Raw genomic sequence first — 24,138 nt, 5'->3', positions numbered from 1 at the left:
ACATCCATACATGACCACAGGAAAAACCTTAGCCTTGACTAGACGAACCTTTGTTGGCAAAGTAATGTCTCTGCTTTTGAATATGCTATCTAGGTTGGTCTTAACTTCTCTTCCAAGGAGTAAGCGTCTTTTATCATGGCTGCAGTCACCATCTGTAGTGATTTTGGAGCCCAGAAAAATAAAGTCTGACACTGTTTCCACTGTTTCCCCATCTATTTCCCATGAAGTGATGGGACCAGATGCCATGATCTTCGTTTTCTGAATGTTGAGCTTTAAGCCAACTGTTTCACTCTCCACTTTTAATTTCATAAGAGGCTTTTTAGTTCCTCTTCACTTTCTGCCATAAGCGTGGTGTCATCTGCATATCTGAGGTTATTGATATTTCTCCTGGCAATCTTCATGGACCCCATAATGATGGACCCGGATGAGAGGTGAGACGGCCTGGATTTAATAGCACAAGTGACAGCAGAGACCTGAACCAGCACTGGTGACGTCACAGTCAGGGTCAGGGCAGTGACGGATCCCACACGGGAGTAGAGGGCAAGCTTTCATCAGACATCCCCATCACACAGGATTTCCTTATGTCTGTGGTTAGTGATGAGCTGTGTGACAGTGATGACTAGCCTCCTCATCAGGCTGGGGTCCAGAGTGATCAGGGAGAGCGTGAGGACCCACCAGGAGACAGAGAACAGGGCCGAACCCCTGAGTGTCTCTCACCTCTGTCATCGGTCACAAAGGCAGGGAATTTCCCTGGAATCCCTTGTCATCATTGCCATGGTGATCCCCGCTTCACAGCTGTTCCTTCTACAGGCCGTGCGGCTCTTGGATCTGGCCTCATCGGGGCATCACAAGCAGAGGGACATGGACACATCCTGTGGAGCCCCTGCTCCTGACAGTCCACAGACCACCCCAACCCTGAAGTAGGAAATGCTCCAATGGGGTGGAGAGGAGAGGAGGGGAGGGCAGGACAGAGCCAGGACCTCTGGGTCAGGAGAACCTCTCCCGGGCTTTCCTGCCTCCTGTGACGTATCAGCGGTGTCCCTCACTCCTCATGCTCTCTGCTCTGCCCCTTCAGGAGCAGGGTTCACACCCTGGGGGACGATCAGCCTGCTGGGATTGTCCACGGAACCTGCTGAAGGCACATCTGAGAAAGCCTCCTGCTCCTCATCTCAAGTGAGGAAGTTCAGCTCCACGGCTCCCTTGATCACACGGATGACCAGGGTACACTTCAGTGGTATCAGAAATTGTTTTCATTCTCTGAGACTTCAGCAAAACTGACTGTACAACTGGGAGTAGACTTATTATGAACCAGAACATACCTCAGGAATCAATGGATTCTGGGGGATTATTTAACATTTGATGGTGCTCTAAGAACAAGCCCCTGACAGGCTGAGGCTCTCGTCCCAGTTTCCCATCTACCTGTGTTGCTGTGAGGAGCCCTGTTGCACCAGCCTGCATGGTCAGAGTCAGCCTCATCCTCAAGCTGTAGCCCAGAGACGAGCAGGAGCCCCGCATTGGCCGAGGCATCTTTGGATCCAGAAAACCCATGGGGACCCCGGAGCCTGGTTCTTACTGGAATCTGAGTGGTAGGACCGGAGGACCGAGGAGGGCTCGCTGGCTTCTGCTGGTTCCAGTAACAGCAGAGCGGCCGACACTGATGTCACTGCTCAGGGTGCAGGGAGCCACAGAGTCAGCTGTGGTCTGTGAGGGGACGAGGTCTCCCTACACACAGGCCCTGAAACCATTGCCAGTCACAGAGTCCATGGTTCAGGGCTGCTGATCCAATGCTGACACCCACAGCAGCACCAGGGGATCAGCTGTTCTGTGGTGACAGAAGCCATCAATACACGGGGGTGGACTCAATAGACTTACAACTTAGCTTAACAGTACAACTATGAAATTAAGATTCTCCAAAATACCAAATGAAAATAACAGAAAGACTCATGACTCCTGAGCAGATCTGAAAATGAGCACGTGTCTGACAATATGGTGTGATGGTCATGGAGTATTCTAAACTCCCTTTCCCTAAATGACCTCATGAGGAGCAGAAGGAATGAGAAGAGCAGCTGAGGAGGTTTAGGATGAAAACCTTTGCAGTAAGTTGTGAAGTATGGCCACAACATTCTTATTCTCACCGTGTGAGATGAAATACGACTTTATGTCCATTCCTGAGCTGCTGCTACAGTGTCTGCTTCCCACAATGTGTGGTAATTGTGTTCCTTTCTCAGTCGCTGTGTCTGAGGCCTGATTCCACCAGGCAAAGATCCACACTGCTTGATTTGGAGCCTATTAAGCAAGGTTCCTCTGACACAGTGGCAAATATGTCATTTTGTGTGTATGAAAATTGAGGATAGAGAGGAGCTAAGATGGCGGAGGAATAGGACGGGGAGACCACTTTCTCCCTCACAAATTCATCAAAAGAACATTTAAACGCCGAGTAAATTCCACAGAACAACTTCTGAATGCCGGCAGAGGACATCAGGCACCCAGAAAAGCAGCCCATTATCTTCAAAAGGAGGTAGGAAAAAATATAATAGACAAAAAAAGAGACAAAAGAGGGAGGGATGGAGCTCCGTCCCAGGAAGGGAGTCTTAAAAAGAGAGGTTTCCAAACACCAGGAAACAGTCTCACTGCCGAGTCTGTGCCGAGCCTTGGAAGCACAGAGGGCAACATAACAGGGAGGAAAAATAATAAACAATTAAACCCACAGATTAGGGTTAGGGTAGAGCCCAACGGTAACTCCCCCAGCGGAGAAGCAGTGCAGACGCCTGCACCCGCCACTGGCAAGTGGGGGCTGGGCAGGGAGGTGCGGGCTGTAACACTTAGAGTAAGGGTCTGGCCTGAATGCCCTGAGCGCTATCTGAGCGAAATAACTTGGGCTAGCAAACCAGACTGTGGGATAACTACCACGCGGAAAGCCAGCCCTAACCTAAGACACCGCCAGGCCCAGGCACAGAACAAAGGACTGAACAGAACTAGCCGGCTGCAGACCATCCCCCTCCGGTGACAGGCAGCCAGAGCCAGAAGGGGGCAATCGCAGCCCCAGAGAGACATTATCTACAAAACTGTAAGCAGGCTTCTTTGATAACTAAGACTTCTTGGGGTTCTGGACGGTCAACATCCTCCTGAGAAGGTGCGGCGGTTGTACACCCAGAAAACTGAGCGGCGTAAGTCACAGAGACCACGCTCGCCAAGCACCTCATCACCTGAGCTGCTCAGACCTGGGAAGGGCACAAAACGCAAGCCCAACGAAGTCCGCGCCTCTGAGGACTACCGGAGCGCCTGAACCTGAGCAGCTTAGACCTGGGAGGTGCATGCAGCCCAGGGCTGGCCTCGGATGGTTCCGGCGGAGCAACCTAGAGCCTGAGCAGTGCGAGCAGGGAGGGTACATGCGCCGTGAGCGGGGGCAGGCCCAGTGTGGCTGAGGCATTGCAAGCACACGCCAGTGTTATTTGTTGGCAGCATCCCTCCCTCCCCACAGTGCGACTGAAAAAGTGAGCCTAAAAAAAAAAAAAAAAAAAAGTGTCCACTACCGCCCCCTTTGTGTCAGGGAGGAAATCAGACACTGAAGAGACCAGCAAACAGAAGAGGCTAAAACAGAGGGAACTGCCTTGGAGGTGACAGGTGCAATAGATTAAAACCCTGTGGTTAGTACCGATTACATAGGAAGGGGCCTATAGATCTTGAGAAATATAAGCCGGTCCAAGGAACTAGCGAAAAGGAACTGACCCCACAATACCCACAACAACACCAGAGAAAGTCCTAGATAGATTTTTATTATTTTTACGGTCATTCTTTCTTTCTTTTTTTAATTTTGAGCTATCCCACGTTGAAGGTCAGAAAGGGCGGCGGTGAGGAGATACCCCTCGTCCAAGGTAAGGAGCAATGGCTGATCTTTGCTGGAGCAGCCGTGAAGAGATACCCCACGCCCAAGGTAAGAGAAACCCAAGTAAGACGGTAGGTGTTGCAAGAGGGCATCAGAGGGCAAACACACTGAAACCATACTCACAGAAAACTAGTCAATCTAATCACACTAGGACCACAGCCTTGTCTAACTCAATGAAACTAAGCCATGCCCGTGGGGCAACCCAAGATGGGCGGCTCACGGTGGAGAGATTTGACAGAATGTGGTCCACTGGAGAAGGGAATGGCAAACCACTTCAGTATTCTTGCCTTGAGAGCCCCATGAACAATATGAAAAGGCAAAATGATAGGATACTGTGGGGAGCGAGCTCCGCCTCTGGCAAAGGTCATGAGGAAGGAGGCTCGGCATACGCAAAGGCGGGATCAAGCCTCAGGAGTCTCCCTGGAAATTCTCGAGCATCTACCCCCAAAACCAGAGTCTGCCTACTTTCTGCTTTGTGCTTTCACCTACACCTCTGACTTTACGGGGGGCTGTCCCCCACTACCTCTCTGAAAAAAGTTAGCTTACAGCTCCAGTTAATAATTCCTGGGTGTGACAGTGTTTAACCTACAAACTCCTTTGGAAATCCTCTAGCCTGCCTGAATAGGTTTTTCCGGCCACATGTGATTGTTCAGAGCCTCCCAACTGTGAGAGGCAGGAGATGTTCTAAACTGTCTAAACACAGATTCTTTTGAATAGTTAAAAGATTGATTAGAAATTGTATTGGTGAAGGGATTTTCACTTGTTGGGCCAATGTTTGCTGCTAAGTTTCCATATCCCTTACCTGCTGTGTCCCTGGCAGTGTATTGATTAATATAATTGGTGTAAGTAGTAGCTTTAATGTTTGTAACCTGGGACCCTTGAGTTAATTCTTTTTCTTGTTATAGCCCACCACACCTTTGCTCTGTAGGAATGCAACTTTATCTAATGCTTTTGGAGGGTGGCTCCTGACCAATCACCTTTAGAGAAAAATAAGTTTTCTGAAGAAAAGGTCTTAAAATGTTAACAGGCCTCTGGGCCAGAAGATGATGCAAATCACCTAACTTTTGCATATGCTAAGTTTGCAGGAAGAAAGCCTGGCTTGCTGCCTGACTCTACCCCTTCCCCCATTATCCTCTATGCATAACTTAAGGTATAAAAACTACTTTGGAAAATAAAGTACGGGCCTTGTTCACCGAAACTTGGTCTCACCATGTCGTTCTTTCTCTTACCTTCTGGCTGAATTATTCAGCCTCTTTTCTCCACTGAATTTCCTCACTGAGCTATCCTTATTTCAGCCTCTTTTCTCCACTGAACTTTACTGAGCTATCCTCATTCTACTACTCTTTATATCCTTGATTAACATTTAATTAAGCAATTGTTTCCTGATCTCCGCCTACGCCGTCTCTCCTTCGAATACCCTGGATCAGCCGGGGCTGGTCCCCGGCAGGTGAAAGAGAAACTCCCCAGGTCAGTAGGTGCCCAATATGCTACTGGAGATCAGTGGAGAAATAACTCCAGAAAGAATGAAAGGATGGAGCCAAAGCAAAAAGAATACCCAGCTGTGGATGTGACTGGTGATAGAAGCAAGGTCCGATGCTGTAAAGAGCAATATTGCATAGGAACCTGGAATGTCAGGTCCATGAATCAAGGCAAATTGGAAGTGGTCAAACAGGAGATGGCAAGAGTGAACGTTGACATTCTAGGAATCAGCAAACTGAAGTGGACTGGAATGGGCGAATTTAACTCAGATGACCGTTATATCTACTACTGCGGGCAGGAATCCCTCAGAAGAAATGGAGTGGCCGTCATGGTCAACAAAAGAGTCCGAAATGCAGTACTTGGATGCAATCTCAAAAACGACAGAATGATCTCTGTTCGTTTCCAAGGCAAACCATTCAATATCACAGTAATCCAAGTCTATGCCCCAACCAGTAACACTGAAGAAGCTGAAGTTGAACGGTTCTATGAAGACCTACAAGACCTTTTAGAACTAACACCCAAAAAAGATGTCCTTTTCATTATAGGGGACTGGAATGCAAAAGTAGGAAGTCAAGAAACACCTGGAGTAACAGGCAAATTTGGCCTTGGAATATGGAATGAAGCAGAGCAAAGACTAATAGAGTTTTGCCAAGAAAATGCACTGGTCATAACAAACACCCTCTTCCAACAACACAAGAGAAGACTCTATACATGGACATCACCCGATGGTCAACACCGAAATCAGATTGATTATACTCTTTGCAGCCAAAGATGGAGACGCCCTATACAGTCAGCAAAAACAAGACCAGGAGCTGACTGTGGCTCAGACCATGAATTCCTTATTGCCAAATTCAGACTTAAACTGAAGGAAGTAGGGAAAACCACTAGACCATTCAGGTATGACCTAAATCAAATCCCTTATGATTATACAGTGGAAGTGAGAAATAGATTTAAGGGCCTAGATCTGAAAAATAGAGTGCCTGATGATCTATGGAATGAGGTTCGTGACATTGTACAGGAGACAGGGATCAAGACCATCCCCATGGAAAAGAAATGCAAAAAAGCAAAATGGCTGTCTGAGGAGGCCTTACAAATAGCTGTCAAAAGAAGAGAAGCGAAAAGCAAAGGAGAAAAGGAAAGATATAAGCATCTGAATGCAGAGTTCCAAAGAATAGCAAGAAGAGATAAGAAAGCCTTCCTCAGCGATCAGTGCAAAGAAATAGAGGAAAACAACAGAATGGGAAAGACTACAGATCTCTTCAAGAAAATTAGAGATGCCAAGGGGACATTTCATGCAAAGATGGGCTCGATAAAGGACAGAAATGGTATGGACCTATCAGAAGCAGAAGATATTAAGAAGAGGTGGCAGGAATACACAGAAGAACTGTACAAAAAAGATCTTCACGACCAAGATGATCACGATGGTGTGATCACTGACCTAGAGCCAGACATCCTGGAATGTGGAGTCAAGTGGGCCTTAGGAAGCATCACTACGAACAAAGCTAGTGGAAGTGATGGAATTCCAGTTGAGCTATTCCAAATCCTGAAAGATGATGCTGTGAAAGTGCTGCACTCAATATGCCAGCAAATTTGGAAAACTCAGCAGTGGCCACAGGACTGGAAAAGGTCAGTTTTCATTCCAATCCCAAAGTAAGGCAGTGCCAAAGAATGCTCAAACTACCGCACAATTGCCCTCATCTCACCTGACTGTCCCTCACCTCTGACCTGAGTCACAAATGCAGGGACTTTGCCTGGAATCTCTATCCATCGTTGCCATGGTGATGCCATGGTGATGGTTTCACGCTGTTCCTTCTACAGGCCGTGGGGCTCTTGGATCTGGGCTCATCGGGGGCGTCAGAAGCAGAGGGACATGGGCACATCCTGGGGAACCCGCTCCTAACAGTCCACAGACCACCCCAACCCTGAAGTAGGAAGTGCTCCAATGGGGTGAGAGGAGGGGAGGGCAGGACAGAGCCAGCACCTGTGGGTCAGGAGAACCTCTCCCGGGCTTCCCTGCCTCCTGCGATGTACCAGCGGTGCCCCTCACTCCTCACGCTCTCTGCTCTGCCCCTTCAGGAGCAGGGTTCACACCCTGGGGGACGATCTGCCTGCTGGGATTGTCCACGGATTCTGCTGAAGGTGTATCTGGGAAAGACTCCTGCTCCTGATCTCAAGTGAGGGAGCTCAGCTCCACGGCTCTCTTGATCAGTCTTCAGTGGTATCAGAACCTGTTTACATTTTCTGAGACTTCAGCAAAACTGTACAACTGGGAGTAGATATACTATGAACCAGAACATACCTCAGGAATTAATGGATTCTGGGGGATTATTTAACATTTGACGGTTCTCTAAGAGCAAGCCCCTGATAGGCTGAGGCTCTCGTCCTGGTTTCCCATCTACCTGTGTCTCTGTGAGAAGCCCTGTTGCACCAGCCTGCACGGTCAGAGTCAGCCTCGTGCTCAGGCTGCAGCCCAGAGACAAGAAGGAGCCCTGCGTTGGCTGAGGCATCTTTGGATCCAGAAAACCCGCGGGGGATCCTGGAGCCCGGTTCATACTGGAGTCTGAGTGGTAGAACTGGAGGACCAAGGAGGGCTCACTGGCTTCTGCTGGTTCTAGTAACAGCAGAGCGGCCGACACTGATGTCACTGCTCCGGGTGCAGGGAGCCACAGAGTCAGCTGTGGTCTGTGAGGGGACAGGGGTCTCCTCACAGACAGGGCATGAAACCAATGCCGGTCACAAAGAGTCCATGGTCAGGGCTGCTGATCCAATGCTGACACCCACAGCAGCACCAGGGGATCAACTGTTCTGTGGTGAGAGAAGTCATCAATACACGGGGGTGACTCAATAGACTTACAACTTAGCTTAACAGTACAACTATGAAATTAAGATTCTCCAAAATACCAAATGAATATAAAAGAAAGACTCATGACTCCTGAGTGGATCTGAAAATGAGCACGTGTCTGATAAGATGGTGTGATTGTCGTGGAGTATTCTAAACTCCCTTCCCCTAAATGACCTCACAAGGAGCGGAAGGACTGAGAAGAGCAGCTGAGGAGGTTTGGGGTTAAAACCTCTCCACATATTCTTATTCTCACCGTGTGAAATGAAATACGACTTTATGTCCATTTCTGAGCTGCTGCTACAGTGTCCGCTTCCCACAACGTGAGTTACTTGTGTTCCTTTCTCAGTCGCTGTGTCTGAGGCCTGATTCCACCAGCCAAAGATCCGCACTGCTGGATTTGGAGCCTGTTAAGCAAGGTTCCTCTGATACAGTGGAAAATACGTCATTTTGTGTGTATGAAAATTGAGGATAAGGCAAATTTAAGGCTTAAGGGAAAAGGGAGAATTAGAAGGAATAATCCCACTTATCCCAAAATACATCAATATTAATGTGGCCCCACAGCCCAGGCGGCCAATGTGCAGAGCCCGTACGTGAGTGTGAAAGGGCAGTGACAGGGAGCAGGACACAGGCGTGTGACCTGTGCTCCATGACCCCACGTGTGGGTGAGGCCAGGAGCTCAGGGTTGGGGTCACTTCCCCCTGGGTGAGGCCTCCTGTGAACAGCAGGGCTGAGTCCCAGCTGAGCAGGAACAATCAGCCTTGGCGTCAGGCTGGAGCCCAGAGATGGTCAGGTGGCCCCACCTGACCCGGAGCCCTCAGGCCTCGCTGAGACCCTGCGGGTGGGTTGTGACTCCTGTGCTCAGAGCTTGGGACTCAGCACGACTGAGACGGCAGCCAAGTCGCCCCCTTGGTGCCAACAGTGTTGCTGTTCCCAGGCAGGCGAGTGTGGCTGAGCGTCCATAGAGTCACCGACCCTGGCTGAGTCCACCCTGCCTGAGCCCCGGACACCACGAGGGGACAGAGGAGGCTGAGAGCAGGACCTGCTCCCTGTGCAGGAGAGCGGGCAGAGGGCTTGGGGACCTCACAGGGCTGAGATGCGCTGACGGACCCCCACCTCGGACACTGAGATAGAGAACTAACAAACCCTGTGTCCCCAGTGATGGGAGAATGATTTTCCGTGTCCTTTGAGACCCTCTCCTGGGAATGGGCTGCTGGGGGGGTGGGGGGAGCTTTGAGGACAGAGGGGAGAGGAGGCGCCTCCATATACGGGCAGATCTCCTGATGACCTGGACCCAGGGTGGGGCAGCAGCAGCAGAAGGTCCAGCAGAGCCTGAGCAGGAAACCCCTGGGCTGCCCCACCTCCCCCAGTGATACAGGAGTTTGGTCTAGTTCCCGCAGGCCTGGAGCTCTAGGGGAGCCCGAGAGGTGGTCATAGGAAAGGCAGGAGCAGCAGCCTGGGCCACAGCTCACCCCCAGGGATGGCCAAGGAGCTGAAGTGTCCTGAATCAGACACAGCTGGACGCTGTCTGGTTCTGACCTGACCATCATGGACTCTGCCCGCCAGGACCTGCCTCTGGCATTCAGGGCATCTGCTCAACTTCAGATATTCATATAAAATGTGGTTGACGAAAGCAAAGCCTTGAGGAGGGCGAAGAATGAAGAAGAACTGAAAGGATTTCCCAGACCAATTTCCTGGTGTGGAGCTCAGACCCCCATTTTAAGTCAAACGAACAACAGAACTGTCTGCATTGGCAGAAGATGCTTCAGCCCTTGGAGGCCCATGACTTGGGGGAGAGCAGGTTTTTGTCTCACTTCCCCCCTGGCCTGGAGCACTGTGCCATCACTGCTACTGCTGTCATAAGCTGCACAGAAATAATCTGCCTCGTTCTCAGCCTGGAGCGAGCTGATGGTCAGGGTGGCTGTGTTCCCAGACCTGGAGCCGGAGAATCGGTCGGGGACCCCCGAGGCTCGACTGGTGGCACCATAGATGAGGGTTCTGGGGGCCGATCCTGGGATTTTTTGGTACTGGTTCACATAAATGCCATATCCAACGTTGCTGCTGCTTCCAGAGCTGGTGATGGAGACCCTCTGGCCCAGGGACCCGGACATGGAGGACGGCTGAGTCAGCACAGCCTGGGCCCAGAATCCTGGAAGGGGGAGAAACAGAGATGGTGATTCGGGGGTCCAGACACGAGAGGAGGGAGCAGGGCCTGTGAGTCTTCCCAGGGCCCTTTTCCTGTCCCCGCATCCAGTCACCTGTGCAGAGAGCGACCAGGGTGAGGAGCAGAGGGGACCAGGCCATGGTGGACACGGTCAGGGCATCCTGCCTTCTGTGGCCCCACAGCTGAGCAGAGCGTTCCCACAGCCCTCCTTCCCCTCTTCATACCCTGAGAGAGGGAGGGGCCTTTCATGCAAATGACCGTCCTCCCCACCCTGCCCCCTACAATGCTCTGATGACCTCTGGGACCTGGGTCAGCTTCCTGTGCCTGAGGGAGACAGGTGGCTTATCAGGGGTGGAGTTGTTTGGGTGTTTGCCTTGGGATGCCACAGCTGGGAATCCTTAGCAAAAGGCACCAGGAAGTACCAGGGGGCTGGTCTCTGCTCTCACCCCTCAAGACACTCAGGCAGGGCCTGGAGCGCCCCCTGGAGTCCAGGTCCAGACACACACCCTGTGACCTGGTCATCAGTCTACTTTCCCAAAACTGGTTTTGAAACTGCACAGTTCAGGAAGTGTTTGGCTGGAAAAGAACAGCCAACTGGAGTTCACCCTATAGTGCATGTGCGTGTTACACTGTGGATGTGAGACTTTGAGATTTTAAATGAACCAAAATATATGTTCATAGGTTAGTACATATCTAAGGCTGTCACTTAAAATAGGTGCATAAATTTAACTGAAGGAAATACTGTTCCTTAGTCGCTTAGTTGTGTCCGGGTGTGTTTTAATTTACATTGCCAAGGTACTGGTTCTAAAACATAATTTTCGTTGTAGACTCTGTTCTTTATGTAACAGAATTAACTAAATCACCTGAGAGATAACTTATGAAATTTTATTATCAAGGAAAAGAGTATTTTTACAAAGATATTGGCATTCTTAATTATATTGGACTCTGAGTGAGGCAGCGCCAGACCAGGCTTTCTGACATGTATGGCATCTCCACTGAGGGATTTTTATGTCTTAGCAAGGAGTTCTATCTGTGAAACAGGGCAGACTGAGTTATCAGAGCCATGGGTCAGTCTCAGATCTGACATGATGGAGATGACATGACAAGGCAGATCAGCTGTTCTCAGGAAACTCAGGCGTGACCATGGGGATCAAACCTGACTTAGGCGTGGTCCAGACAGAGCTGCAGTCACGGCCTCAGGGGCAGAGCCCCAGGACAGGATCTTCTTTCCCAGCCCAGGGCAGCAGCTTCTCCCGGGCTCACCGTACATAGAGTCAGTCCCACAGCAGCTGGGCACAGACACTCCGCAGCCAGGAATCTGAGATCTCAGCCTGGTCTCAGGACCAGGGTTTTATCTCCCCACCTGACTCCTCACTCGATGGGCACACGGGACAGAGTGTGAGTGTTCAGGGGATGAATCAGCTGCTGGAGGGCTTCCCTGGATCCCCTGGGAAATGAGGGGGAACCAGAGGTGGAACAGGGAGGGCTCGAGCTGGGGTCACACCTGAGAGCCGGAAACCTGAGTCGTCTCTGGAAGGAAAGGTTAGAGGTTCAAGGAGGGGGACGAGGTGAGTGTCCAGTTTAGGAAGTTCTGGAAACATGTCCATGACCTTCTGTCAGAGTGACCCTGGTCATGATGGAGGAGGTCAGGGGTGGAATATTGTAGAAACAGGGAGCCCAGGATAGGGAAGAAATCATGAATCAGAGGGGGCTGGAGGAGGGGAGAGGCTCTTAGGAAAAAGCTGAGGAGGAGCAGGAGGCGGCTGAGGGAGTTGGAGGGGTGCAGGGCGTGGACTCTGGGGTCTTCTCCCCTCCTCTGCTCCGGGGAAGAGGGTGGGGCCCTGGTGACTATGAACAGGACATCCTTGGCCCATTTGCAGCTTCACTCCCAGAAAGAACTTGAGGGCTCGGGCTCTATGTCTTCCTCCTGTGAGAAAGCTCCTGCTGAGACCTCCAACTCAGTCCAGGGAGCCCAGGGACCGGCCAGGTCAGGGGAACAATTGGGGTGCGTTCAGGTTCTGCCATCTGAGCAGGTGCACAGCGCCCCCTGGTGTCGTGCGTGGGGAATGTTCGTGGTGGGGAATATGAAGGAAGGGCTGCCCTGTATCTTCCACCTGAAAGTCCATCGGTCATCGTTCTGTGTTCACTGCCCACTGACCCCCTGCTCTCTGTCTGACTCCGCTCAGGGCCCCTGGGCAACTCCTGTCAGCTGCTCCTTCCATCCCGGGGGTGAGACCAGCCCCTACTGAGCTGCTGCCCTCAGGGAGGGGAGCCGGGCATAGCGGCCTCCTGTGCTACACAGTTCATGGACGCTCAGCTCCCCGGGCTCCGACGTCTCGGGGACACCAGGAGGGAGGGGGTGACCACAGTGCCAGCCACCTGCACCGGCCTCACATTCAGCACTGATGGCCCAGCTGGGGTCAAGGCTCAGGTCTTTCTGGCCCCACAGTCAACAGCAGAGGGGACGGGGTGCACACGAGCCTGCTTTTCCCCTCGCTCGGTCTCCCCTTGTTTCTGCTCCATCTCCCAGCCCATTGCTGTTTCCAGGGGCGGGACCCTGGGGGCGTTCCACAGGTTGAGGAGCACAGCCACAACCTGGCATGCAGGCACCCGGGAGTCAGTGGGGAGTGCGGGGATTTTTGGAGCCAGTTCTGAATAAGGTGTCTTTCAGGAGCATGAATCCATGAGCCTCTAGGTGTGTCCTTAGACAGCATACTTTTCTGCAAATTCCTTCCAATTTCCATCTTATTTTGAAATCAAGAAAGAAATTCACCCATGGTTTCAGATGAGAAATGTGTTTGTGGGGTTTTGGATTTTGATCATGAATTGGGAATTAATGTGTCCTGGGAAGTTAACATGACTAGGCTGAATTTTAAGGCAATTCTCAGGGGGTAATTTCACAGAAATAGATGTCAATATACTTCTGGAAATTTCATGTTTCTAAGTAATTTGGGGTGGGAGGTGCCTTGTGTTAACCATGTATTCCTGCCATCAAAAAAAGCTTGTGATTCAGGAGCTCTATTTGGGAAACTGGGATTTCTAGAAAATCCCAGTACTGGGGTGCCCCTTCAGGCAAATGAAATATTAATTTGTCTGCAAGATCAAGTTCATGATAGTGTATATCTCTTGGTGTGATTTGAGTAACAAGAAGAGTCTTACTGGTAGTTGTCGGGGATCTGAGCCTCACTGTGGAGCCAAGCCTCATTCCCAAAAACATGGGCAGAGTGGGGTCCCCTTGGAGAGATGGACACACCCTGGGAGAGATGGGAGGAGACACGCTGCCATGAGCCACCAGACAGGAGACGGGCCCAGAGCCTCCCTTCCATGTGGGTGCTGACCACTCCCGCCTGGGCTCTGCCTCTCCTGCCACTAAGCGCTGAGCCCTCTGAGCACAAGGGCAGGTGTTTGTAGTTCCTCACCGTGCGGTTACATCACTGCGGGATTTTAACTACTAGCTCCCAGAGCACAGTGATAGTTGGCTTTGTCCTCGGACTGGTCTCCTGTGATGGTGAGGGCAGATCTGCTCCCAGAGGAGGAGCCAGAGAAGTTACCAGGGACCCCAGAGGGACGGGTGTTGGTGTTGTAGTTGACAGTTCCGGGAGGCTGCACTGGGGTCTGCTGGAACCAGCTGGGTGGTTACCTGTAGTGACCGACCCAGAGCTCAGTCCACAGGTGAGGGTGACCGTGCCTCCTGGACACACTGACCGTGACGGCTTCTGGGCCACTGCTGCCCTCACCAGGCCTGCTTCTCTGGGTCTTTAACAAAGGACCTCAGACCGGGTGGTTTATACAGAACAGACGCAGGCTCACAGTTCTGGAGGCTGGAGCGTCCAAAGTCAATTGGTGGCAGCTTGGGGGTCTCATTTGAATTCTGTTCCTGGTCCACACAGGGCCATTATCTGACCATGTCCTCCCATGGCCGAGGGAGAAGGACCTCTTTGGGGTCCCTTGTTTAAGGACATGAAACCCATTCAGCAGGGTTCCTCCTTTTGAGCAAAGGACCTCCCCATCCTCATGGCCAAATGCCAGCAAAGTGGGGGTGAGGTTCCATTTCCACTTGAGAATGTTGGAACAATTCCGACGAAGCATTGTCCCCTTGGCACACCGAATCCATGTACAAAGCACATCCGACCTGCCAAGTAGCTCCAAAGGGTTCCGATTCTGCTCGGCTCTGAGGGACAGAGGCTCAGTGGGAGACTTGAAGGAGACAAGCCCTGAGGGAGGCTGATCGAGGGAAGCTCTGAGGGAAAGCTGAGGAGGGAGGCTCTGAGGAAGCTCACAGTGAGGGGGAGTCTGAGGCAGCTCTGAGGAGAGCAGGTCGCAGGACCCGAGGGAGCTTGGCTTCAGGGTCTAAGTGATTTCTGAGTGAAGGCAGCTCTGAGGCTGGCTGGGGGAGCACACACTGACCCCTGATTCATGGAGGGGCACACAGATCTGGGAACTGAGGTGTCCAGATCAATATGAGTGTGTCTGTTGTTGACTGAAAAGATAAACATACAACCATACAGTTGAGAGGTACACTTGATTCAGTGGAAAGTTTTAGTATTTAGGACACGGAGCCAGCATCTCAAGTAACCCACTGAGAGTTGCTCTGAGGAGATTGGAGGAGGGACCAGGTTTTACAGAGGTTGTACAACAAAGGGCAGGCAGTCTGAAAGTCAAAATGTTTTCTTGTAAATCAAAGAAAACCAGATACCCCAAATTACCATATTTAGCACTTTTCTACATATGGGAAGATGCAAAAGTCTGGTCTCACTGACGTCGTTCCTTTGACATGCACCTCAGCTATTTGGAGCCAATAGCCTGTGTTTTTCACATTCTGAACTTTTCTGGACTCACCTTAGGGAGTGGCTGCAGTCTGATACCTGTTGAAAGTGAAAGTCATTCAGTCGTGTCCGACTCTCTGTGATCCCATGGACTATACAGTCCCTGGAATCAATCATGGCCAGAATACTCAAGTAGGTAGCCCTTCCCTTCACTGGGGGATCTTCCCAACGCAGTGGTTGGACCTCGGTCTTCCATATTGCAGGCATATTCTTTACCGGCTGAGCCACAAGGGAAACCCTGAGCCACAAGGAAGCCTAAAAGCTTGAAAAGTGAAAGTGCCAGTGAAAGTCGTGCCCGACTGTTTGTGACCCCAAGGACTGTACAGTCCAAGGAACTCTCCAGGCCACAATACTGGAGTGGGTAGCCTTTCCCTTCTCCAGGGGATCTGCCCAACCCAGGGATCGAACCCAGGTCTCCCACATTGCTGATGGATTCTTTGCCAGCTGAACCATCAGGGAACAGTTGCTAAATGGCAGGCAATCTTTTCCTCCTGAGTTCCTTCAGGGCTCACCAGGTCAGAGTCCATGGTGGGTGCAATTGCTGATGACTCTAAGACCCTTTCTTTACTGATATGGGAGGAAACATTCCGTTTTGCTGTCACCCTGTTTGTTTAATCTATATGCTGAGCACATCATGAGAAATGCCAGGCTGGATGAGTTACAAGCCCAAATCAGGATAGGTGGGAAAAACATCAGCAACCTCAGATAGGCTGATGACATCACACTAATGGCAGAAAATGAAGAGGAACTAAGGAGCCCCTTGATGAGGGTGAAAGCATGAACGGTTGTTACTAGCAGCTCTGAACGATGCCAGGATTCTTGGCCTCCAGAGAGAGGAATTTGACCCGGAGCCAGTGACATGGCTTGATCACTCAGAATTTTTTGTGTAATAAAGTTTTATTTAAGTATAAAAGAGATAGAGAAAGTTTCTGAGATAATCATTAGAAGGGGGCAGAAGGAGTGCCCCCTTGCTAGTTTTTAGCAAGGAGTTATATAGCTATTAGCAAACTGCTCAGTAGAGAAAAGAAATGCTTCAAAACTGAGAGTTGCACCAGGCCACTCACCCACACATGCATTTCGAGATAGTGTGGGCACAAGATGAGTCATCCCAGGCCATGGAACCATTGACATGCATCGTGAAGATAGGTAGATCTCCAAGGAAATGTATAGTTCATTAACATAGCTTAAGAAAAATATTTCCACAAGAAGCACGCATTAGCTAGCTCAAGCCTTGAGAAAAGTTAAGTGCAGGTGGAACCAGGTGTCATCATGGCAACACAGAATTTTAACAGAAGCCTCCTTTAAGTTTGTATAGAGAAGGGAGACTTCTGACACTTGTAGTTGGTCTCTTCCTGCCAATTTAAAGAGGGAAAAAGAGTCTGACACTTGCCATCTATTTCCTCCACTTGTGGATCCCTAGCCTTTCTGTCTGTCATTCTCTCAGGAGGAGAGTGAAAGAGCCGGCTTAAGGCTAAATATTAAAGAAAAGAGAAAACAACTGTCATCATGGCATCCAGCCCCCTTACTTCATGGCAAATAGAAGGGGAAAGGTGGAAGCAGTTACCGATTTCCTCTTCTTGGGCTCCAAAATCACTGTGGATGGGGAGTGCAGCCATGAAATTAGACGACAATTGCTTCTTGTCAGGAAAGCGATGATAAACCTAAACAGTCTACTGAAAAGCAGAGACATAACCCTACCGAAAAAAGCGCGTATAGTGAAGGCTGTCTTCTTTCCAGTTGTCACGTATGGCTGTGAGAGCTGGATGCTAAAGAAGCCAGAACACCAAAGAACTGATGCCTTCGAACTGCGGTGCTGGATAAGAATCCTGAAAGTCTCTTGGACAGCAAAGGCATCAAACCAGTCAAGCTTAAGGGAGATCAACCCTGAATATTCACTGCAAGGACTGATCCTGAAGCTGAAGCTCCAGCATTTTGGACATCTGATGTGAACAGACGATTCATTGGAAAAGTCCCTTATGCTGGGAAATAATGACGGCAGAAGGAGAAGAGGGCATCAGAGGATGAGATGGCTGTGCAGCATCACCGATGCAATGGACTAGAACTTGGGCAAGCTCTGGGAGATGGTGAGGGACAGGAAGGCCTGGCATGCTGAAGTCCATGGGGTCGCAAAGAGTCAGACGTGACTGGGCGACTGAACAAAAACAACAACGATGTATATTTAAAAATCTACCGATGTGGTCATCAAGGAAATTCATGGAAATCTAATATTGCATTTAAAGTATTAAAACTATGCCAGATCTGATTAAGTAATGACTGAAAACAAAAATGCCTAAAAGTCTGGGGAAAGGCATTCGCAGAGCAGGAACTGTCTAGGACAGTATCCAACTTGGAGGATTTTAAAGCTTCTTTTCCACGATGAGCTTCAGTGCGATGACTGGGAGTACGTGGCGTATAATCAGATCAGCACGTGTTCTGTGGATCAGACGATTGCACACATGTAAAGAAGTGTTTAGGGATTACTTTATTCTGCATCATCAAGTTAACGAAATTGAGTATGTCTCTTAAAATTCTTAGAACAAGAAGGGTCATGCTGGCTGTGCCAGGGTCTCTGAGTCTCAATGTTGTTTACAAAATGGGCAGCTGAGCCACCCCATTATGGGCTGAGGGGTCCTCTTGGAGACCTGGACACACCCGGGGAGAGACTGCAGGAGGCACAGGGCCGTGTACCACGGGACAGGAGATGGATCCAGAGCCTCCTTCCCCACAGGGGTGCTGACCACTTCCATCCTCTCCTGCCTCTCCTGCCTCTAAAGGCTGACCCTCCGAGCACATGGGCAGGTTTTAATACCACTTCCCCATGGGGTCCTATCACTGTGCAGCTGTAACTACCACTGCCCTGGTACAGCAAGCAGTGATAGTCAGCCTCGTCCTTGGGCTGGGCCCCCGTGATGGTGAGGGTGGCTTTGTTCCCAGAGATGGAGGCAGAGAAGCGATCAGGGACCCCAGAGGTGCGGGTGTTTGTGTTGTAGATAACATTTCTGGGAGCCTGGCCTGGGGTCTGCTGGTACCAGCTGGGTTCGTTGTAAGTAGTGACTGACCCAGAGCTCAGTCCACAGGTGAGGGTGACCGTCCCTCCTGGAGACACTGACAGTGACGGTTCCTGGATCACAATCTGAGCTTCTACCCCTAAGAGAGACAGAAGAGAGAAAGCGGTTGTTATGGAGATGAAGTGCCCTGAGACTCTGCTTGGAGGTGCCCCAAGGCTGCAGAGTCCCGGCCCCTGACCTGAGCCATAAGCGAGCAGCCCGAGCAGAAGCAGCATCCAGGCCATGGTGGGGACCCTCGCAGGACGCAACCTCCTGAGCCTCCTGGGCTGGAGGTGGGGTTCTGGGCCTTTTGATGCCTCCACCCCGTCAGGAGGAGGAGGCGCCTCATGCAAATCACTTCCTCCTCTCCCTGCCCAGGTCACCTGAGGTCCCTGGGGTGGGGGGACTTGAAGGAGGCAGATGCTGGACCTCACGCAGAGCACAGACAGCACAGGGAGGAGCCCCTGAGAGATGGGGCGACGTCTTTCAGCAAAAGTGCCCCCGTGACCTGGTGACCTCGGCCCTCTATCTCCTCCCCGGAGTGTCTGAGCCTGAAGGAGGAGTTTGCAAGTCTGTCTCTCTTGCCGCAATAATCCAGCCTTTCCCACACCTGAGCCCGTCTTTAGAATACTCTCTGTCTTCTCAGGGAACCCTGAGTCCCGTCTGTGCGGTGCTGTCCCTCCTCCTCCTCCAGCCCTGAGCCGAGCAGGAAATCCCGGAGCCTGTGTCTGCTGTGAAGGGTGAGCGGTTACCCTGGAACACAGTCTTGTAAAGTGTCTCTAGTCCCGGCGGTGGGGGGACCTGGGCAGGGGTGGTGACATGCAGAGCCACACGGCCAGGCTTGCGGTGACAGCCTCCTGTGCTGTAAAAAGATATGACAGTGTGGATTAGCTTCAGTAGAACTGTAGATTTTAGGGGTAAAAACGTCACCATCTCGTCATGCAATGATGACAGCTGGCAAGTTCAGTTCCAACAAAGTTGGAATACATGTCTCATCATCAGAAATAGAAAAACCCCGTGTGTGAAGAGGCAGGTGTGGTGAGCATCGTGGACCTTGTAAAACTCCCTTCCCTGTGGTTCTGGGTGGAGCCGATGGACCCGGGACGGAGGAGGGGTGTGGGGGCAACGAGGAGGAGAAGGAGCTCAGACACCTCAAGTTAACGTGTGTGGAAGAGATGGGAAAGTCTTGTTCACCTCTTGTTTCTTTGACATAAAAATGTAAATGCTCTTCTTATTTTGCATTCATGTTAAATTTGCTGATAAAGTAGCTGTTTAATAAAATCCACATGATTTTTGTCAGAGGTGCTTGAGAACCTCAACTCATAGAGGTGAAAAATATGTGTTCCTACTGAATTCTTTTCTTATTATAGGAACATATTGATGACAGGTGGCGGAGCTTGTAATTCCATATATTTCATGTCACAAGTGTTAATATAAGTATTAATATAACGGGAAGGAACGAGTAAGGGAGCCACAAAAACTGACACAATATCAGTTTCCATGGTTCAATTCAAAATGTTGAAATTGCCAAATAACACAACAGGGAACGTTTTTAAATGACACCGATGATGACAGAGGGTCCTTGCCTGCATCCCTCATCCACGGGGAACACCCGGGCGTTCTGTGGGCAATGGGGCAGCCTCTGCAGGGGTCTCTCATCCCCTGTCCAGGTATCCCCGGAGGTCGAGGTTCCTGAAGGAAGTTCATTTTTGTTGTATGACCGTCCCTCTGTCCTTGGTTGGAGTTCAGGTCTGGGCACTGACCCCACGACAGAGCAGCGGGAACTGAGAGGCAAGCCTGTGGCTCTGAGCTGAGAGCTGCCGTGTCCCCTGGGGGCCCCGGTGCAGGACGTCATCCTCCAGTGAGGACCCTGCTGCCCACGTGGGCAAGAGCCAAGGGAGGAGGTGCCAGCCTGCCTGGCCAGGACCCTGGGCTCTCCGGACAGACCCACAGCGCCCCCTGCTGGACTCAGACCTCCTCCTTCCGCGCTTCACACCACAGCCTCCTGGAAGGGCTTTCTCACACTTGCAGCTGGGTCTTCCTGATGTCACTGCCCAGGGCAGTAGAATGAGTCGCCGTCGTCTAGTTTGGGCCTGGTCATTGATTTTTCCAGGTACCTAATGAGAGATCCAACCAGTCCATCCTAAAGGAGACCAGTCCTGGGTGTTCACTGAAAGGACTGATGCTGGAGCTGAAACTCCAATACTTTGGCCACCTCATGTGAAGAGTTGACTCATTGGAAAAGACCCTGATGCTGGGAAGGATTGGGGAGAAGGAGAAGGGGATGACAGAGGATGAGATGACTGGATGGCATCACCGACTAGATGCACATGAGTTTGGGTGAACTCCGGGAGTTGGTGATGGACAGGGAGGCCTGGCGTGCTGCGATTCATGGGGTCACAAAGAGTCAGACATGACTGAGCGACTGAACTGAACTGAATGACCTCAGACTCCTGTATGGTATGCTGATACACTAATGAATTTCAGGATTCCCTGATGTCTGAGGGTGCATTGCCTAGCTCGTGGGTTCACTGCCAGAACACAACCACCCGAACCTGAGTTTCTAGGGTTCAAACTCCCAGCATGCCGTGGGTGGTGCCTGGTCAAGATTCTGTCTGAGTTTCCTTCCCAGCTTGATAGGTCGTCAAGGTTGAATTTGCAGGACCTCCCGAGACCTTCCCAGCCCAGACTGCATGGCTGTGTTCTTATTTCTCTCTTTGCAAAGCGTAGGAGGCGCTCAGGAACAACAATTCTCTTCTTGGTCACTTCCAGGGGTTCTCATTTACCCTTGATCATGGTTCTCACAGTACTTCTTTTTGACTCAGATATTTAAAGAAGTTTTTAGTCTAATTTCATAATCTTTCCATATTAAATGTTTGATATAAAAGATTATGCCTATACATGGGAATCTCATCCTTATCTGGGCTCCTGTTTCATCTCTGGTTGAGAAACCCTTATGACTGTTACCTGATCTTCATTGAACATGGTGAAGTCCAATGTTCTAACCTTCAATTGTAGAATCCATAGATTTAATGGAGGTGAGTTTATAAGGTCTGTGTCCAAAATAGTGACATTTATCGAATATCATCTCAAACAAGGAAGCACGGAGGGAAAAGGGGGAGAGATCATGAGGCAAAAGAGGAGGAAATGAGCAAGTGAGGAGTCTGAGAGCCACATCCTAACAGGGAGGGTCTCCCAGTACCTGGAGAAGAGGGCTCTTGAGGCAGCAATCCCCAGGGAAAGGGAGGACCCAGCTTCCCTAAGGGTCAGGGTTCAGGGCAGAGCACAAAGCCTGGAGCAGGAGAGGAACGTCGGGGGGTAAGAGAGGCCCCCTGGGGCTCCAGGACACAGATGCTGGACTTCTGCTTCCTCGACATCCTGCTCAGTACCTGTGAGGGACCCTGTGTATCTGGACACATGGGCATTCTGCTTGTATATGAAGACCAGAGTGAAAAGGGGACAGTTTCGTGGACCCCATAATGATGGACCAGGATGAGAGGTGAGACGGCCTGGATTTAATAGCACAAGTGAGAGCAGAGACCTGAACCAGCACTGGTGACGTCACAGGCAGGGTCAGGGCAGTGATGGGTCCACAAGGGAGTAGAGGGCAAGCTTTCATCAGACATCCCCATCACACGGGGATTCCCTGTGGCTGTGGTTAGTGATGAGCTCTGTGACACTGATGACCAGCCTCCTCACCAGGCTGGGGTCCAGAGTGATCAAGGAGGGTGTGGACCCACCAGGAGGCAGAGAACAGGGCCTAACCCCTCAGTGTCCCTCACCTCTGTCATCGGTCACAAAGGCAGGGACTTTGCCTGGAATCCCTTGTCATCACTGCCATGGTGATCCCCCTTCCCCGCTGATCTTCTACAGGCCGTGGGGCTCTTGGATCTGGGCTCATCTGGGCATCACAAGCAGAGGGACACGGGCACATCTTGGGGTGCCCGTGCTCCTGACAGTCCACAGACCACCCCAACCCTGAAGTAGGAAATGCTGCAATGGGGTGGAGAGGAGAGGAGGGGAGGGCAGGACAGAGCCAGCACCTGTGGGTCAGGCAACCACTCCCCGGCTTCCCTGCCTCCTGCGATGTATCAGCGGTGCCCCTCACTCCTCACGCTCTCTGCTCTGCCCCTTCAGGAGCAGGGTTCACACCCTGGGGTACGATGTGCCTGCCAGGATGGTCCACGGGCTCTGCTGAAGGCGCATCTGGGCAAATGTCCTGCACCTGATCTCAAGTGAGGGCGCTCAGCTCCACGACTCACTTGATCACACTTCAGTGGTATCAGAATCCGTTTACATTTTCTGAGACTTCAGCAAAACTGACTGTACAACTGGGAGTAGTACAGTTGTACTATGAACCAGAACATACCTCAAGGATTAATGGATTCTGGGGTATTGTTTAACACATGACGGTTCTCTAAGAACAAGCCCCTGACAGGCTGAGGCTCTCGTCCCAGTTTCCCGTCTACCTGTGTCGCTCTGAGAAGCCCTGTTGCACCAGCCTGCACGGTCAGAGTCAGCCTCGTCCTCGGGCTGCAGCCCAGAGAAGAGCAGGAGCCCTACATTGGCCGAGGCATCTTTGGATCCAGAAAACCCACGGGGGACCCCGGAGCCTGATTCTTACTGGAGTCTCAGTGGTAGGACCAGAGGACCGAGGAGGGCTCGCTGGCTTCTGCTGGTTCCAGTAAGAGCAGAGTGGCCGACACTGATGTCACTGCGCAGGGTGCAGGGAGCCACAGAGTCAGCTGTGGTCTGTGAGGGGACAGGGGTCTCCCCACACACAGGCCCTGAAACCATTCCCGGTCACCACAGTCCAGGGCCTCAGGGCTGCGGTGCGGTCACTCACAGCAGCACCAGCTCTAGGGGCTAAGCTAGCCTCTCCTCTGAGAAACAATTAATAAACAGGGGTGTCCTCAAGCTACTTGCAACTGTTTAGAAGAAAGTTAACAATACAACCATTAAATTAAGATTCTCCCGAAATACCAAATGAAAATATTAGAAAAACACGTGAGTTATGATCAGAACTTAAAATGATCACGAGTCTGTACAAGTCAGTGGGAATCTCATGGAGTATTCTGGATTCACCTTCCCCTTATGCTCTTACATGGAGCAGAGGAACAGGAAGAGCAGGGGAGGGGCTTCGGAGGAAATATGTGCAGTAAGTTGTGAAGTGTGGCCCCTCCATTCTTATTCTCACTGCGTGAAATGAAGTACGACTTTATGTCCATTTCTGAGATGCTGCTACAGCGTCCGCCTCCCACAATGAGCGGTAATTGTGTTCCTTTCTCAGTAGCTGTGTCTGAGGCCTGATTCCACCAAACAAAGATCCGCACTGCTTGATTTGGAGCCTATTAAGCAAAGTTCCTCTGACACAGTGGAAAATATGTCATTTTGTGTGTATGAAAATTGAGGATACAGCAAATTTAAGGCTTAAGGGAAAAAGGAGAATTAGAAGGAATAATCCCATTTATTCCAAAATACATCACTGTTAACTGTGGCCCCACAGCCCAGGCGGCCAATGTGCAGACCCCGCACGTGTGTGTGAAAGGGCAGTGACAGGGAGCAGGACACAGGCGTGTGACCTGTGCTCCGTGACCCCACGTGTGGGTGAGGCCAGGAGCTCAGGGTTGGGGTCACTTCCCTCTGGGTGAGGCCTCCTGTGAGCAGCAGGGCTGAGTCCCAACTGAGCAGGAACAATCAGCCTCGTCGTCGGCTGGGCCCAGAGATGGTCAGGGGGCCCCACCTGACCTGGAGCCTGCTAGCCTCGCTGAGACCCTGCAGGCAGGTTGTGACTCCTGTGCTCAGAGCTTGGGACTCAGCACGACTGAGACGGCAGCCAAGTCGCCCCCTTGGTGCCACCAGTCTTGCTGTTCCCAGGCAGATGAGTGTGGCTGAGT

At 51.1% G+C, this 24,138-nt stretch overlaps 1 protein-coding gene, 1 long non-coding RNA gene and 2 gene segments (V, D, J or C); 1 reads left to right on the top strand and 3 right to left on the bottom strand.

Annotated features, from left to right (window-relative positions):
- Positions 1-24,138, bottom strand: part of LOC789205 (immunoglobulin lambda-1 light chain-like) — a 448,173-nt gene that overhangs the window by 283,123 nt on the left and 140,912 nt on the right. The gene's annotated exons all lie outside the window — the stretch shown is intronic.
- On the top strand, positions 535-5,084 carry LOC132342659 (uncharacterized). The gene is made up of 2 exons (XR_009491128.1): positions 535-2,518; positions 3,820-5,084. It is a non-coding gene; the product is annotated as an uncharacterized lncRNA (long non-coding RNA).
- LOC132342666 (immunoglobulin lambda variable 1-40-like) lies at positions 9,929-10,552 on the bottom strand. The segment is given in 2 exon segments: positions 9,929-10,353; positions 10,463-10,552. Coding segments are annotated over 2 exon segments (471 nt in total).
- LOC112442067 (immunoglobulin lambda variable 8-61-like) lies at positions 17,702-19,005 on the bottom strand. The segment is given in 2 exon segments: positions 17,702-18,341; positions 18,441-19,005. Coding segments are annotated over 2 exon segments (579 nt in total).

Source organism: Bos taurus, chromosome 17 (genome assembly GCF_002263795.3).
Source record: "Bos taurus isolate L1 Dominette 01449 registration number 42190680 breed Hereford chromosome 17, ARS-UCD2.0, whole genome shotgun sequence".
NCBI lineage: Eukaryota > Metazoa > Chordata > Mammalia > Artiodactyla > Bovidae > Bos > Bos taurus.
This window is presented reverse-complemented; position numbering and strand designations above follow the sequence as displayed.